The sequence below is a fragment of the Canis aureus genome, chromosome 11 (assembly GCF_053574225.1).
Source record: "Canis aureus isolate CA01 chromosome 11, VMU_Caureus_v.1.0, whole genome shotgun sequence".
In the NCBI taxonomy this organism is placed as follows: Eukaryota; Metazoa; Chordata; class Mammalia; order Carnivora; family Canidae; genus Canis; species Canis aureus.
Genome location: NC_135621.1, coordinates 47948798 through 47965539, shown reverse-complemented (window position 1 = coordinate 47965539; position 16742 = coordinate 47948798). Strand labels below are relative to the sequence as shown.

The 16742-nt window shown below is 51.3% G+C and overlaps 2 protein-coding genes across 2 annotated transcripts; both read right to left on the bottom strand.

The window, feature by feature from the left end:
* Positions 1 to 361: 361 nt before the first annotated feature.
* On the bottom strand, positions 362 to 6086 carry ANKRD23 (ankyrin repeat domain 23). Its single transcript, XM_077915170.1, has 9 exons — positions 5789 to 6086; positions 4396 to 4542; positions 4127 to 4255; positions 3091 to 3216; positions 2726 to 2824; positions 2544 to 2642; positions 2318 to 2416; positions 2078 to 2176; positions 362 to 1982 (listed from the first exon to the last, which is right to left on the bottom strand). The coding sequence occupies exons 1-9, from the start codon at positions 5813 to 5815 to the stop codon at positions 1887 to 1889; spliced, it is 921 nt and encodes a 306-aa protein (XP_077771296.1). The 5' UTR covers positions 5816 to 6086; the 3' UTR covers positions 362 to 1886.
* Positions 6087 to 7838: 1752 nt separating this feature from the next.
* On the bottom strand, positions 7839 to 16471 carry ANKRD39 (ankyrin repeat domain 39). Its single transcript, XM_077915172.1, has 4 exons — positions 16330 to 16471; positions 11998 to 12101; positions 11161 to 11364; positions 7839 to 8727 (listed from the first exon to the last, which is right to left on the bottom strand). The coding sequence occupies exons 1-4, from the start codon at positions 16427 to 16429 to the stop codon at positions 8584 to 8586; spliced, it is 552 nt and encodes a 183-aa protein (XP_077771298.1). The 5' UTR covers positions 16430 to 16471; the 3' UTR covers positions 7839 to 8583.
* Positions 16472 to 16742: the final 271 nt, after the last annotated feature.

Here is a 16742-nt window from a genome sequence, read left to right as displayed (position 1 = left end):
TAGATGTTCTTTGTAGATTCCTAAGGATTTCCTATTTAGGTATGTCGTTGCATGCTCGTGGTGATACCTGGGTCCCACCCTAGAGACACTGATGTAATTAGCTTGCACATTAGGACTTTAAAAACTTGTGATAAGCAGCCAAGGCTGAGAACCACTGCTCTTTGAATTTGTCCATCAATGAGCAGAGATGCCTTGAGCACAAGAGCCAGGGCCCGGACTCCCCACTCTGTAGCTGGCCTGCCTTGCTGTCAGGCCGGTACAGTTAACAGGTTGAGCTTTGCGGCTGAGGAAGACCAGGCCCTGGAACTATGGAACTGCCCCCACCTCCCACCACCGTGGCCTAGAAGGGACAACTAAGCTGTGATGGATAGTCAACCAGTTTTAATGAACAAAAAATATTGATGTGTATAAAAAGGTGTTTTTGACTGTCACATAAGGGTCCCCATCTTCTAGCTGGGGAGTCTTCTCCATGAACTTGAATTCCTGTTTCTCCTTATGGCTCCAGTGCCTGGTGAACTGTCAGCACAGTTCCCCACAGGGTAGGAGCTGTCAGTGGAAAAAGATGTGTGGCTCCTGGTGGGAGCTGTAGTCGCTTTGTCACATAGTAAGAATGGCCTTATGCTCGGCCTGAAAAGGTCACCAGTGTTAGGGTAGAAAAGAACTGCTGCAAAACGGATGTCCATCCAGGTAGCCCATACCTCAGCCTGCGGTTTAGGGCAGAGTTCCTTAAAAATTCACTTCCTGCCAGTTCAGGACCCAGGCCCGCCAGCAGTATGGGTCTACGCCAACGCGACGTCAAACAGAAAAGGCAGTGGAAGGAAGGAACCTTGGTGAGGACTTGTGCGAAGCTGGGTCCTAAATGTGCCACCCCTCAAGAGAGGAGGAGGGGCAGTAGGCAGTGCTTCCCCTCCGGGGCTAAGCCACTAGCTCCTTGGTGTCCCCCTGCGTGGTGGGGTGAAGCAGAGCAGGTGCAGCTGTGGGCTTAAGCTCTAGTGCTAGGGTGACATCGCCTGAGGCAAAGTAGGGTTACGGGCCGCCACCCCAAAAGCTGGGTGGGCCACAAGCAATCCCCAGCTCCCAGGCATTTCACCCCTACAAAAGCGCCACCAGCTGGCCAACTAGAGAGCAGCAGGCAGGCTGACCGAAGCCTTGGGCTAGTAGACACAAGATTTCCCTAAAACATCAGCTCTAGCACCAGTCTTAGGGCTTCTGAGGCAACCAGGTTGGTACTGGACTTGGGCTGCAGGGGGCCTCAAACCTGTGACCGCCCCCGCCCCCTTGCCCCTCAACTGCCAGACCCAACTCCAGAATCCCTAAGGCCAAAGCTGCGTGGAGCCACTCCACACACTATCAGGGTTGCTACTGATAGGAATGGAATTCCCAGAGAAATCCCCTGCCCAAGGGCCTCGGCCAACTGCAGGAACGCCTGGATGGCAGCTGCTGGCCTCATGCTGGATCACACACAAACCCAGAGGAAACTGGTCCGGGGGGCGGGGGGCACAGTCTCCCAGACTGAGCATCAGGGACACCAAGGACATCTAGCGCCCAGCCCTGGGCAGCTCGAGGCTTAGGACTATTCAGTTTTGCTCTGTGCTGGAGTGCCACCCTCCTGCACAGTCCTCACCTGGCCCCCCTCTTGCTTCCCTGTGGTCCTGGGCAGCCTTCCCGAACCCACACCCTGGCAGGGAACAAGCCATCCCTGACACTTGGGCAGGGGTCTGCTTTATCGCGCTGCTGTTCAGTCCTGGTGGGGTGGGCTGAGGAAGCAGCCCCCGGAGGGAGAGAGCTGAGGACAGCTGAGGGGTGCGGGTGATGGTGAGGACGTAAGGATGGGAGGTGAAAGGGATGGAATGGTGGCGGTGAAGTGACCCTACAGGGTGCTGTCGTCAGGACCGGGTGCGGGGATGCCCGGCATGGGCCTGCAGTGCTTCCCGGATGCCCCGCTGCCAGTCCCGTGCCAGCTGTACCGGGGTCACCGAAGCCTGGGAACAAGGATACCAGATCAGTCCTCTCCTTCCTCCTTAGGGGCCACCCGCCCTCCTCAGACCAGGGTCCAGGGCCTTGGCCCTGCTCCTACCGCGTTCTGCACACCCAGCTTGGCTCCGTAGAGCAGCAGCACCTTCATGGCTTTGTAGTGGCCATGCCGCACGGCCTCATGCAGAGCCGTGTCCCCTTCCTGTTGGGAAACGGGAGGTCATCCTCCTGAGCTCCCCGTCTCCAGGAGGGTCCAGTTGGCAGGTGCCTTCCCTAAGCTCAGGCTCCATCAGTCACTGTCCCCTGGCAGAGCTGACCCAAACCAAAAAGACCGAGCACCCACCTTGTCCTGGGCATCGAGGTGGGCTCCACAGGCGATGAGATGCTCCAGGCAGTCACAGTGTCTTGTGCGCACAGCCACGTGCAGCGGGGTGCTCCAGATCTGAGGGCGTGAAGGAGGGTCAGCACCACCCCCACCTGGTGAGGCCTCATCCCAGCCCCGAGTGGCTGTGCTCTCTTCCTCCATCCTGGGCACTGCTCAACCGGCTTCTCTTCAGCGTCCCCCTCACCTTGTCCCGGGCGTTGACCTGGGCTCCCTGGTTTAGCAGCTGTTTGAGGATGTCCAGGTGTCCTCCACGGCAGGCCCAGAACACAGGTGTCCTGTCCAGCTGCAGAACAAGCATCGAGGCACTGGCATGCTATGGTGCTGCACAGGTGCCCACCGGGAGGATGGGCCTGCCCCACTTCTCACCAGGTCACGAGCATCCACGGAAGCCCCCGCCTCTAACAGCCTGTTCACGAGCTGGCCGTGACCCTTCAGGCAGGCCCAGTGCAGGGCGGTGCGGTGCAGCTGGGGCGGAGACGGGCGATCAGCAGGTGGGAGCACGGCCGCCCCCTCGAGGCCCTGCCCTGGGTCCAACTCCCAGTACAGGTTCCCCGAACGGAGGTGCCTGGTCCCTCATCACACCCAGGGCCACACACTCTGGGCTCAGGAGGCCCCACCGGGCTCGCACCCCATAAAAGAGGCAAGCAGTTTCCTAGGCCTCGCCTGGAACACACAGAGGATGGCTCCCCGGCAGCTCTGACACTGCAGTCTGGTTCCCCACCACTTGCTACCTTGTCATGGGCACTGGGGTCCCCTCCGTCTGTCAGGTACTTGTCAATCAGGGCCTCCTGGTTCTCAGCAGCTGCCTTCAGGAACATCTCCAGGTCCACAGGCTCCCGCTGGGCCTGGGGCTGTGGCTGCGTAAGTCACAAGACAAGACCAAAGCACTTCCCCTAACTGTAGGCCCCTGGGCCACCACCACATCACCAGCCTAGCCAAGCGGCTCCCAAAGAGCCAGCCATGGACTAGCGTGTGGGGTGGTGGCTTATACAGACCATGGATTCTTGACCCCGCAGCACCCCCCGAGATTCACGGAATAGGCACCTGTAGTGCCCACGATGGGTTGCCATGGCCCTCCCCACAGAATGTGGCTGTATCCGGAAATAGGGCCACTGTGCCTGTAATTAGTTAGGATGACGCCACAGTGGAGTTAAGTGGGCCCTAATCTGGCACGACTGGTGTCCTGAATGAAAGGGGACATGTGGGGCAGCCCGGGTGGCTCAGCGGTTTAGCGCCACCTTCGGTCCAGGGCCTGATCCTGCGGACCCGGGATCGAGTCCCGCGTTGGGCTCCCTGCATGAAGCCTGCTTCTCCCTCTGCCTGTGTCTCTGCCTCTCTCTCTGTCTCTTATGAATAAATAAATAAAATCGAAAGAAAGAAAGAAGAAAAAAGGAAAGGAAAGGGAAAGGAAAGGAAAGGGACATGTGGACACAGCACGCCCACAGGGAGAGTGCCACAGAGATCCAAGATCAGGGTAAGGCCACCATGAGCTAAGGAGCACCTAAGCTAGAAGAGGGCAGGCCTAGGCGTTCCCGCACAGCCCTCAGAAGGAACGGACGCTGCCGGTACTTGGGGCTCAGACTTCCGGCCCCCAGAACTGGGAGCGTACATTCCTGTTGTTGAGCCATGGGGTGTGGGGTCCCCAGCAAACAAATACGAGGGCTGTGGGGCCTCCTGAGTGGAGTCTGTGCAGCTCAGCAGCCCAAGCCCACCTGCGGGGCCAGGAAGCGCCTCCCCCAGCAACTCAGCCCCCCACTTCTCACTCACCTTAGCCACGGGCTCAGGTGCCCTGGGGGGGACTCTCCGTTTCAGTCGCTTTTCTCTGCGTCTTTGAACCAAGTTCTCCAAGTCAGCCAGGGTCTCCAGATTCAGTCTGGAGCTGTTAAACCTCTCAACCTGGGGCACAGACCAGGCCACACCAGCCGTCAGCCACGGGCCTTGCCCTCGGGGGGACCCCAGCTGCCTGAGGTCCCCGCTGCTCAGAGCCTGCCCGCTCAGGTTTGGCACCCGCCACCCCCAGCCCCAGCCCCACTCACTTTCTTCTTCTTCTCTTCTTCCAGTTTCCACCACTCCCGGGCCACAGCCTCTTGGGCTCCCAGCCTCCAGGCCCTGGGCCCGCCTCCAGGATCAGGAGCTCCCCGTCCACATCCCAACACTTTCCTTTCAACTCTGTCTCCACACACCTGTAGGAACGGGACATGGAGAAACACTCCGAAAAATGAGGAATCCCTAGAAAACACAGCTGTGCAGTAAAGGATCCCTCCTGACAGAGATTAGTGTAGTGGAGCTCACAGTGGCCTGACCCTTCTCGAAGCTTCCTGGCGTGCTCCCTGATGCCTGTGGCTCTTGGCTCTCACCCCCAAGAGTGTTGCCCAGGGCTCGGGAGGATAACCGCCGCCTACCTTGTCCTGTCAGCAGGACACAGGGTCGGGGCCATGACACCACATCTATTTATACTGCTGGGCTTGTGTCCAGGTATGCTCAGGACAGGTGACCCCTCAGCTTCCCTACTGGGCTGTCATCCTTACATTCCTATCAGATCACGCCATACTGCCACCTGACCCCAAGCTCAGAGGGACAGAGATGCCTCCCGGGTAAAAGTCTGAATTCCTAGGTTCAAATCTTGGCTCTTGTGAAGCTCTTTTTCTTCACCACTAGGATGGGGTAAAACTAGCACACAGCTCAAGGGGCTGAGGAGGAAACCGGGGCAGAACCCAGCACACAATGATCTGTTCTTCCTCCCTGACCGCCAGGGGCTCAGGGGGTGGGGAGCACTGAGGAGAAGCATACCGGGGGGAGGGAAACGGCTGGGATGACGGGATGACGGGATGGCAGGGCAGAAAAGAACTACATTCTCCTCTAAAGCAAATGCTGGCCCTGCAACCGGCTCCCGGAGAGGCCGTCCCGGGCCGGGTTAGCGGAGGCGCCGGCCCACAGTGGGGCTCCCGTGCCCCCCTGCACCCAAACTGCCACCCCAAGTCTCACTGGTAGGCCATTTCTCTCACTGCCCGGAACTCCAGAGCACCCTCCTTCCTGCCCCCCGACCAAGGCAGCCAGGCCCCCCGCACCGTTTCCAGAGCATCAGCTGTCACAGTAGCTGAGCCCACGCACCCCGCGGCAACATCCGTGTCCTCTGCGGTAGCCTGCCATCTCCTGTCCCTCTTGCCATCACACTCCCCAGCAAGACTCACTAACTCAAGGGTTGTCAGCCGACACCGTCACTTGATGTCTTCCCATTGCTCCCCTCTCACTGCCTCACGGAGCTGGATGGACACCCCGGAAAACCACCACACGTTTCTGCCACTAAACCAATCCTCCAGCCACAGATAGCAGCCGCCTGCCCCCCTCTAGCTGGACGTCCTCCTGCTGAGTCAGCCTGGGGACACCTAGACAGTGACCTGCCTCCCACCCTCCGCCCCACGTCCTTACCAACTGCTGGATGCTGATGGTGTCCATGGTCCCCCTGCTCTCCACGCCCCAGTCAGAGGAGCTGAGCTGCTCAGCCCTTTTATAGGAGAGCTGCGTCCTGGGGGAGGGCAGGCCAGATAGCTCAGTGGTTCTGTAACGCTCACCAAAATACCAGCGTGGGCGTGCAGCCCGCTGAACACAGCAGGAGCCGCTCTGGGCTGAGTCAGGTGCATCCTCAGACACCCACTCTCCTGCACCTGTGCCATCCCTTACACCTGCTCAGGGGTAATCCAACCAATAGACATGTGGCCGGGGGTGCCTGGGCCACTAGAAAAAAAGAGTTGAGTGTGAGCCTCCATGTTGCCACAGGTCCAACTGCCTGAGACCCTGAAAGACCCAGCCAGCCTGTCCTAAGCCAAAGGAGGCCAGAATCCTAGAGACGACCTCGGGAAGGACAGACCCAAGAGGCTGACCGCCGCGTCAGGAATCTGCAAGGCACCTACAGGAGGAAACCAGGCTTCAATAGACTTCCCCACTCCCAGTTTCTTTTTTTTGTTTTTTTTTTTTTTTTTTTTATTTAAAGATTTATTTATTTATGATAGACATGGAGAGAGAGAGAGGCAGAGAGAGAAGCAGGCTCCATGCACCAGGAGCCCAACGTGGAATTCGATCCCGGGTCTCCCGGATCGCGCCCTGGGCCAAAGGCAGGCGCCAAACCGCTGCGCCACCCAGGGATCCCCCCCACTCCCAGTTTCAAGGCTGCCATCCTTTCTTTTACTAGTTTCCTCTCCCAGGTACCCACCCCCCCAACCCCAGCTTCTCCCTTGCCACTCCGAGAGCCAGTGCATTACACCACATGACAGCCAGGAACCGAGCGCAGCCTGTCATTGGCACCTCCTACCTCTTGAAAAACATTCCATACGCCACACATCCAGATCCCCTACCCGATGCTCTGCTGGGCTGGGAGCATGCCTTTCCACGGGGGAGCTAGCCTGAGATCCACTCCAAGTATGGAATGTTAGCCATTAATCTAGTCACAGAGCAACCTGTCTCAAGTCACCAAACTTCCTAATTTAAGATGCCCAGCATGCGCTTCACCCAGCTGTGCCTTGAATTCTGACTTGACCTTTGAAAGGAAATCTGATAGTACATCAGGCTCCAGAATTGAAGCTGCATGAACAGGGATGACCAGAACAAGAGGGAGGGAGAACTACAGGTCAAGGACAGCCCAAGGCGCCAAAGAGCTGAGAATGGTGGCTCACAGCTGGCTTCTCACTAAATGTGTCCAAGTTTTGAGACTCCGGACCCAGAGTTTTTTAAAGAAATCCAGTCCTTATGTGTTAGGGGTTTTTGTCAAAGTTAATTTCTTGCCTTTGGTTATGAAGAGGGAAAGCTGCCTAGACTAGAGTGAAGGGAAATAAGACAAGACAGACTTTAACTCTGGTCCACCGTCTGCCACTGACTCTAGAACTCCTCTCCCTCAACATTTGAGGATAAGGCATTTTGCATCAACAGAAATTCTCACCAGAAAACTAGCTTCTTCCATGTGAAATTGATATTAATTCTTACAGAAAGATTACTGCCAGTAAAAAACCCAAACGACAAAGCTCACAACGCACTTGACAAACCACTCTCGCCACAGCAGAAGAGAGGACACCACGACACCACAGATACCAGCGTAATACATATCCTTCCCACGTTTTCCCTGTATTGTGTATGTACACGTGTTTCTACAGACATGTTGTAAGAGGCATCATACTGGGATCGCAACTCAGTGCGCTTTCCATGTTAGCCTGCACTGCATGCCAATGACACGTGTACCAGAATTTCATCATTTCCCTAGCCAGGAGCATTTAACTTATCTCCTTTCTTCCTATATTTTTTACATTACTGCACATGCTCCAATGCACAACTCTGTAGATGTCTCTGTAAGTAAATATATGGATATGTGGATATTTCTCTAGGTAGCTACAAAGAAATAAAATTACTAGCCCTGCTCATTTAAATTTTAATATTGTCAAACTCCTGTCTATGATGGATTATCAATTTCCATGAACAGATATTAACAAAGTGATGTTAAGAAAGAAAAAATATATATATATAAACAAGATTAATATCCATAATACAGAACTCCTACAAATCAATAAAAGGAAAAAAAAATCTTTAGGCAACAGGTATGAATAGGAAGTTTACAGAAGACAGTCAACATCACTGATGGTCAACATCACTGGTAATTAGCAACACAAAATAAAACAATAGCACTTGTTAATCTATCAGATTATTAAAATGAATAAAATTTGAAAAAGTGGATGCTCTAACACAGTTTGCAACGTGCCCGGCACACTCTGGTGCTCTCGGTATATTCACTCATTTAACAAGGCCTCTGAGGCAGGCCCTCACTCACAGATGAGGAAGCAGGGACAGATGGGCCAAGTGATCTTTCTCAAGGGTGCTGAGCTAGAAAGCAGCTTTGTGACATATATTCCATAGCTTCTTCTAATACTTATGTAGTTGTTTTTATACTTAGTTCTTTAATCTACTTGAAATTTATTTTTGTGCATGGATGAGGTAAGGATACAACTTTATTTTTTCCAAACGGATAGATGTTTCCACATGAACTAATTTAGAATGTGATCATCTGTCCAGGCTTAAGCATTTGCAGCTCCGCCGCATCTACTCCCCTCGCTTCCACAGCAGCCAGGACGGGGCTCTTCGGGCCTCAGTTTCCCACCCCAGCACGGATGCTGACCAAGGCAGGGCCGGGAGGGCTAGTCTGTGTACTCTGGCACGGCAGTCTGAGACAGAAAGGTGGCAGCTCAGCTGGCCAGCAGGTCCCACAGGTCACTGTTGCAGGGCAGCAGGTCACATGCTAGTCGTGCCTTCCGATCCCGGACAGCCTTCAGGGCCGGGCTGTGTGCCAGCAGCAGGGAGCAAATGTCCACATGACCCTTCTCGGCAGCCTGCGGAGAAAGATGCCCGGATCAAGCCATATCCCCACTGGGCCCTGCCCTTTCTTGCTCCACCTCCGGGCATCTCTTGGTCCTAAAAATGATCTTATGGAAAGGGGAGATGCCAGCTCCTGAGCAGACTTACCCTAACTGCTACCAAAACCCAATGACTTGCATCAGATTGGTGGAATACCTAGTGCTATTCTGGCAGTTAGCTTGAGTTTTTCTTTCTTTTTTTCCTGCTCAGTAGCCATCCTTCTCTGCCCAGGCCTGCACATTAAAAATAAATAAAGATGCCTGGCTGGCTCAGTTGATGGAACACACGAATCGTGGTCTTGGTGTTCTGTGAGCCCCATGTTGGGTGTAGACATTACTTAAAAATACAATTTTTAAACAAACAAAAACAAATATAGAACCTTGGATCTCTAAGTTTCTTTCTTTTTTTTTTTTTTTAATTTTTTTTTTTAAGTTTCTTTTACAAATGTTCAGTCTTCCATCAGCTGGGCACTGCAGGCACAAGATAAACCAGACATGGCCTCTGCCCTCTGCGAACGTTCAGATGAGCAGAGAAAAATGGGTCCAGCTTCCCAGCTTTCTCCTCTTCCTTTGAAATAGATGATCCCAACCTGGATATCAATTTTTAATCTACCTCCTCCAGAAAAGAGAGTTAAGGTGATTTACACAGATTAGCTTATTTAACTTTCATAATAAGCATATGAGGTAGGAACTACCATCATTCTCATTTTACAGATGAAGAAACTGAGGCTCATACAAGTTAAGTGACTTGTGCAATGTCACAGAGCTGGCATGGTAGCCTGGGGATCCTAAACCAGGTCTGTCTGATTGCCAAGTCTCAACTCTTAACAACTGTGTTATACCACTCTATTCCCTATTTCTCCAAACAATCAGGCTGATGCACCATGGGGGCTTTTGAAAGATGTCAAAATGAATATTAGTAGCAAACATCATCTCAAATATGAATCCAGGTCTTTATTTAGCAGGTCTTTTTTTTTTTTTTTTCAAGATTTTATTTATTTATTTGAGAGAGATCAAGCACAAGTGAGGGGAGCTGCAGGCAGAGGGAGAGGGAGAAGCAGACTCCCTGCAGGGAGTCTGATGCAGGGCTCGATCCCAGTACCCTGGGATCATGACCTAAGTGAAAGGCAGACGCTTAACCGACTGAGCCACCCAGGTACCCCAGCAATAAAGTATTTTTAAATTAAAGTACATAATTTTTTTGACATAATGCTAGTGTGCACTAAATAGACTATACTATAGTATAAATATAACTTTTACAGGCACTGGGAAGCCAAGACTCCTCTGACTTGCTCTATTATGATGGTCTGCATATCTCTGAGGTATGCCTATGCCTCATATAAGAGGTATTACAAAGTTTTAAAAACCATAATAAAATCTGCTACATATTTAACCTACTAGTATCTCTACCGAAGTGTTACCCCCACAGACATCATACATTAAAAAATAGTAACATGTATTATTCAACAGTCAGATGTTTCAAAATATGAAAATATCCTCACAGACATAACTCTTCAAGGCTGCTGTAAACCAAAGCAAGCACCTTCCTGTCCTACCAGGTTTCTGGAGTCCGGGTTGTTTGCTGTGGATCTGCTACCCTTAGGTGTCTCTCTTACTGGCTGGGGTGATGGACTAGAACACTGGCTCTTAAAAGCTTTCTTCCTGAAGAAAGGCTCATCAGTGTGTCTTGTCTTCTACTGGCTGAGAACTCGCCACACAATATGCCTAGAGGGAGCAGAAGGTAGTCCAGGACGCAAAGCCCTGAGAGACAGGTCTCTAATATGAAAGAGTGAGCACAAATTTTTGATGGACAGCAGAAAAGTGTCTGCCACAGGTTTTCATGGTAAGTCATGTAGTCAACTGCTTAAATTTTATTTTAAAATTCACAGAGAATACATTTACACACGTACACCAAAAATATGCACAAACCACTTCTCCATAATGCTAAGCAATCAGTAAAAGTGATGCCTTGAGCAGCAGTGTGCCCTGGAAGACTGAGGGACCAGGTGTCAGGGTGGAAGGGAAACATTTTCATGCTGTACTGTTTTGCACTCCTTGAACTCTTTATCATGCGTAGGTATCTCCATTCAGAACAAAATTAACTGAGCGATCACCCTGGCTACTGGATGGAGAGTGGGCTACAGGAGTAGGCAAGAGCAAGTGTGAGTGTCAGAAAACTAACCTCATGGAAACAGCATTCATGACATATCATGAAAGCAAAGAAATAAATTGTAATTTACATGCACAGGGAAAATGCTGGCAGGTTATTATACATTAATCCTAAAGCGATGACTGGTAAGCACTGGCATTACAAGTGCTCTTCTGCTTTCTTCGTATTTTCTACAAGTGAACATGTTCTAACTTTTATCTGACAAAAACCCAGTTTTTGAAGGGGGTAAGGAGGCATACCTTATGCAGACTGGTCATGCCATCATCATCCACCAACCTGGGGTTGGACCCATGAGACAGCAGGAGCCGTGCGATTTCGGTGTGCCCACAGTAGCTGGCCCGGTGTAGAGCAGTGGCGCCCCCATGGGTTTGGGCATTACACTTAGCCCCGCTTTCCAACAGGAACTGGCATACAGCATAGTGCCCGTTGCGGCTGGCGTAGTGCTGCAGGGAACAGAGACCGAGGTCAGACAGTAGAGCCCAGCCGGCAACAAGGGTGGTGGGTGGGTGGGAGCATGGGCTACGGAGCGAGAGGATGGGAACCATCTCAGCGGCTATCTCCAGGAGCTGTGTGATCAAGACGAGCTTCTTCATTTCTAGCATCAGTTAATAGCAGGAAAATGGGGATAATAATCATTCCTACCTCACAGGACTGTTAGGTAAATGAAATTAAATAACTGATGTAAAGCACTAACACTAAGAAAAAAAAAATGAGGTTCACACAATGTTTAAAAGTGAAAACCTGGGCAGCCCCAGTGGCGCAGTGGTTTAAAGCCGCCTGCAGCTCAGGGCCTGATCCTGGAGACCTGGGATGGAGTCCCATGTCGGGCTCCCTGCATGGAGCCTACTTCTCCCTCTGCCTCTGCCTCTCTCTCTCTCTCTGTGTGTGTGTGTGTGTGTGTGTGTGTGTATGTCTCAATAAATAAATAAAATTTTGAAAAGTAAAATAAAAGTGAAAACCTGCTGGGAGAGAAGAAAGGGCGAGAGTAAAGGCAACATCACACCCTCGGCCACAGAGAGCAGGCATTCCTGGGAAAGCTTCTCCCTCCCCCGACCCCATGTTCCTCCCCAGCTCACCAGAGCAGTGTAGCCAGCTGAGTCAGGCTGGCTAGGGTCTGTTGACTTCTGGATGAAATACTTCACTCGGCCTAGGTCTCCATTCAGGGCTGCTGACCAGATTCCTGTGGAAAGACAACCAAAGTGCTGGATAATGCTGAATGACTGGAAGACTTTTAGGGATTCCTTTACCTCTGCACCTCCATTTCCTCATTTATAAAATGGGGGATTTATTCATTCAAAAAATATTAACTGAGAGGTGCCTGGGTGGCTCAGTCTATTGAGCACCTGACTCTCAGTTTGGGCTCAGGTGATGATCACAGGGTCTGGGATCAAGCCCCGCATCTGTGATAGGCCCTCCACCAGCACCTAGAGGGGTGTCAGCTTGAGATTTTCTCATTCCTTCTGCCCCTCCTCCCACTTGAGCTCTAAATAAACAAACAAAAAAATTTAACTGAAATCTCTCCTGTGCCAAGGACTATCTTAGGAGCTGGGGATATAGCTGTAAACAAGACAGACAAGGGGCTTTCTCTAATCAGGACAGTAGGGCTGGGCAGACACAAATCTCTTCTTTCCACTTCAAACATATAAATGTTAAATAATGTCTAAAATGTCTGGATATATAGGCAAATTCAAAAGCAAGAAAAAGACATTGCCAGTTGCCAGAAGAAAGTGAAGACAAATTTAAGGAAATGAGAAAACACAACATTTCAATAGGCGTGAGAAGACAGCAAAGGCAGAAGAAATCTAAAAAAATCAAATACCATGACTCATGTAACTTGGAGATGTGGAAATTTATATTTTTGTATTTTTCCCATCATGTAAATTTTATTAACTGTATTATATTTTTTCCAACTTTATAGAGAAGTAGTTGACATATATCACTGTATAAAGGGACCTATGTTTATTTATACCCTTGGGGAGCAAAACTCTCAAGCTAAAGATGTCATAAAAACAGATCCAGACAAGTGAATGCTCTAAGGGCTGTGCCAAAGGGAACTTCTAAAAAATGTCCTATAAGGATATCTCCACTAGACAACAAAGGTATGTAGATAATCTCTAACAAGAGAAGACACCCACGCCACCACCTACCCTGTGAGCTCAAAAATTAAAAGCTGCAAAACACCACCATGTGACAGTCAGCAAATACAACAAATGGAAAAAAATGCATGCTTCAAAAATGAGCCATAAGAGCACAATCTAAAACACTTTTAACGTGTTCACAGAGATGAAAGGATACAATCTACAAATCAACAGAACCTTAGGGAGAAAAAAAAGAACAAGGAGATCTGAAACAAAAGTTAGGGACACCTGCCTGGCTCAGCAAGTAGAGCATGTGAGTCTTGATCTGAGAGTCATGAGTTTGAGCCCCATGCTGGGTGTAGAGATTACTTAAAAAAAAAAAAAAAAAGTCAGTAAATAAAAAATAGGATCACTGAAATAAAACAGCAACAACAGATGGTTGGACAGTACTGCAGACCTAGCTGGAGAGAGAACTAGTGATTTGGAAAGCACCCAGAATGCAAATGGTAAAGAGAGGTAAGGAAAGGTGGAAGGCAAAATGTATCAACAGAAGTTTCAGAGAGAGGGGATCCCTTGGTGGCTCAGCGGTTTGGCGCCTGCCTTTGGTCCAGGGCACGATCCTGGAGTCCTGGGATCAAGCTCTGCGTCGGGCTCCCGGCATGGAGCCTGCTTCTCCCTCCTCCTGTGTCTCTGCCTCTCTCTCTCTCTCTAGCCTAAATAAATAAATAAATAAGTAAATCTTTAAAAAAAAGTTTCAGAGAGAGAGAGAGAAATTGGACGGAATGGGAGAGAAGAACTATCTGAAGAGATAATGTCTAAGAATTATTCTGAAGTAAGACAACCATGAATTCTCAGACGAAAACCACATTTAATCCCAAAGAGAATTAATCAAAACAAATCTACCATGGTAAAATGACCAAACATCAGGAATAAAGAGAACATTTAAGTTACCAAAAAGAAAAGATCATGAGTCACTAAAGAATCATAATCAGATTATCAGGATTTTAAAAAAATGTTTACTTATTTTTCTTAGTAATCTCTACGTCCAATGTGGGGTTGAATTTACAACCCTAGGATCAAGAGTTGCATGCACTTCCAACTGAGCCATCCAGGTGCTCCTAAATTTTTTTAAAACATTTTTTTTTTTTTTAGTAATTTCTATACCCAATGTGGGGCTCAAACTAACAACCTTGAAACCAAGAGTCATTTGTTCTCCTGACTGAGCCACCCAGACACCCCCAGCAGAATTATTAACAGTAGTAGCAGAAAAAGAAGATAAATAATATTTCCAAAGGTTTGAGAGGGAAAAAGTAATTGTCAGTTTAGAATTTTACACCCTACTAAGTTACCAGTTAGGAGAGACAGAGACAGAGAGCTGGAGAATCATACTCACTGAAAAAAACTTTTAAAGGATATACTTTGGGAAAAGGGAAAATGAACCCACAGAGGAGATATGAAGGAAAAAAAAAAAAAAGATTCACATGATAAGGATCTTTCCCATGTGTGGGAAATAATAAATGAATAAGCAAACAAAGTAATATCAGGTGGTAAAAACTGCTTTGATGAAAGATAATATATCAGAGTAAGAGAGGGGAAGTAATATATCAGAGAAACCTTACTCCTTTGGACAGGGGTAAGGTTTCTTTCTCAAAAGCAGTACGACTGGCATTTTAGGCCAGTTAATTCTTTGGTAGGAGGAACTGTCCTGTGCATTGTAGGATATAGACCAGCATTCCCGGTCTCTACCTTCTAGATGACTGTAGCACCCTCCCAGCCATAATAACCTGAAATTGTTGGGGCACCTGGGTAGTTCAGTGGCTGAGCACTCCCTTTGGCTCGTGGTGATCCTAGGGTCCTAGGATCAAATCTTGTGTCAGGCTCCCCAGAGGGAGCCTGCTTCTCTCTCTGCCCATGTCTCTGTGCGTCTCTCATGAATGAATAAATAAAATCTTAAAAAGAAAAAAAAAAACACCTGAAATTGTTTCTACACATTGCCAAAGACCCTTAAGGGTTAGAACTGGCCCCTTCAGCTGAGAACTACTAGAATGGGGTGTTCATCGTGGGTGGGCCGGAGGAGGTGACATTTGAGTGAGACCAAGGAGTTCCTCAATGTTGCAGGAAGTTCATTCCAAGGAGCAAGTACCATGGCTGTAAGTCAGAAAGAGATCTTGCCTAAGAAACCCAAACAAGCCCAGTGTGGCTGAAGCATAGCGACTGGGGAAAGAAAAGGATGAGATCCCTGGGTGGCTCAGCGGTTTGGCGCCTGCCTTTGGCCTGGGGCGCGCGGTCCTGGAGTCCCGGGATCGAGTCCCACGTCGGGCTCCCGGCATGGAGCCTGCTTCTCCCTCTGCCTGTGTCTCTGCCTCTCTCTCTCTCTCTCATGAATAAATAAAAAAAAAAAAAAAAAAAAAAAAGGATGAGAAATAAAGTGGAGGCAGGGAGGTAGAATAGGCAGGGATTAGATCACACAGTTTTGTAGGCCATGAAGGGAATCTGAGTTGATTCTAAAAGCAATAAAATTATCTGATTTAATACTTTCAAAAGGTTTACTCTGGCTTCTGCGTAACGTAGAAAACACGGTTGGAGGGCAGGAGTGGAAGCAGGAAGGCCCAAGAGGGAATTGCTTCAGCAGCCCAGAGGGAGGCGCCATGGAGGCCGCTGCGCGGGTGCACGGCTGCCTCACAGTCAATTAAATCCGAAAGCACATAAAGCGGCAGCATCTACCCAACAGCTGATGAGTTAGTGCTGCATTAGCGGCCTCCGCCCTGACAGAGGACACGCTGCTTCCCGAGAAGAGAGGACTTGGGTTTCAGCCTTACTCTGTCCTTACAGGCAATGCCACCTCCTTCCATGGAGTATGGGGTAAAAGGGTTCCGTCTCTGGGCCCCAAAGGTAGAGACGCCACCTGCGTCGAGGCCCACGTGTGCCGCCGGACCCCGGGGCTCACGCGGGCGGCCAGGGCGTCAGCTCCCTTCGCAGCGCGGCCCCTCTGACGCTCCACGGCCTCGGCGTGGCTGCGACCCCCGACCCCCGACCCCCGACCCCGACCCCGCACACCCCCGGGCCGGCCCGAGTCTCCCGGCGGCGCCCCGGCCGAGGAACCGGGCCCCGCCCCAGCACCTGGGAAAGTTGCCGAACCCAGGGCCCCCGTTTCCCAACCCGCGCGCGAAGCGAAGTTTCTAGTGGCCGAGCTCGTGCCGGGTCCCGCGCGGGATGTCCGCGACCAGGGGGCTGTGAGCCCACCGCCCGCCCGCGCCCCCACCAGGCGCGCCGCGGCCCCGCTTCTCTGCCCTCCCTGGTCCCACGATCTGGCGAGAGCCGGAGTCTCACCCCTGTCGAAGTCCATCTCGTCCAGCGTCTGCTGCACGCCGGACGCCGCACCCGGCCAGGAGCAGCAGGGCCCGTCCGCGCAGGGCTGCGGCGACGCCATGTCGGCCCGGGAGCTCGCTCCGCCCCGGCTGTTGTGCGCACGCGCGGCCGGGCCGGGGGCGGGGCGGGGCGGGGCCGGGGGGCGGGGCCGCGGCGGTCCTCGGAGGCCGGCTCTGTGGGGCTGTAGCTCCGCGGCCAGTGCAGGCGGGGGCGGGGCTTGGCTGCGCTGCGCTCCCCGGCGGCCGCGCGAGGGCGTCCCAGGCTAAGCGAGTGCCGAGGGCCCGGCGCCGGGTCCCCAGACCCGGAGCGCGGGCGGATGGCGCCCGGGTCGCCGCCAGCCCCGGAGGGTGTGGGGACGCGGCGGGCGGGTGTGG

What these genes read in the sequence shown, in the direction of transcription:
- ANKRD23 (XM_077915170.1), bottom strand. Translation starts at nt 5,815, where the DNA reads ATGGACACCATCAGCATCCAGCAGTTG. An exon ending in CACCTGAGCCCGTGGCTAAG is followed by an intron (nt 3,217 to 4,126) that starts GTGAGTGAGAAG and finishes TGACTTACGCAG; the next exon opens with CCACAGCCCCAGGCCCAGCG. An exon ending in ACCCCAGTGCCCATGACAAG is followed by an intron (nt 2,825 to 3,090) that starts GTAGCAAGTGGT and finishes TCTCCGCCCCAG; the next exon opens with CTGCACCGCACCGCCCTGCA.
- ANKRD39 (XM_077915172.1), bottom strand. Translation starts at nt 16,429, where the DNA reads ATGGCGTCGCCGCAGCCCTGCGCGGACGGGCCCTGCTGCTCCTGGCCG. An exon ending in CGAGATGGACTTCGACAGGG is followed by an intron (nt 12,102 to 16,329) that starts GTGAGACTCCGG and finishes GTCTTTCCACAG; the next exon opens with GAATCTGGTCAGCAGCCCTG. An exon ending in CAGCTGGCTACACTGCTCTG is followed by an intron (nt 11,365 to 11,997) that starts GTGAGCTGGGGA and finishes TGTTCCCTGCAG; the next exon opens with CACTACGCCAGCCGCAACGG.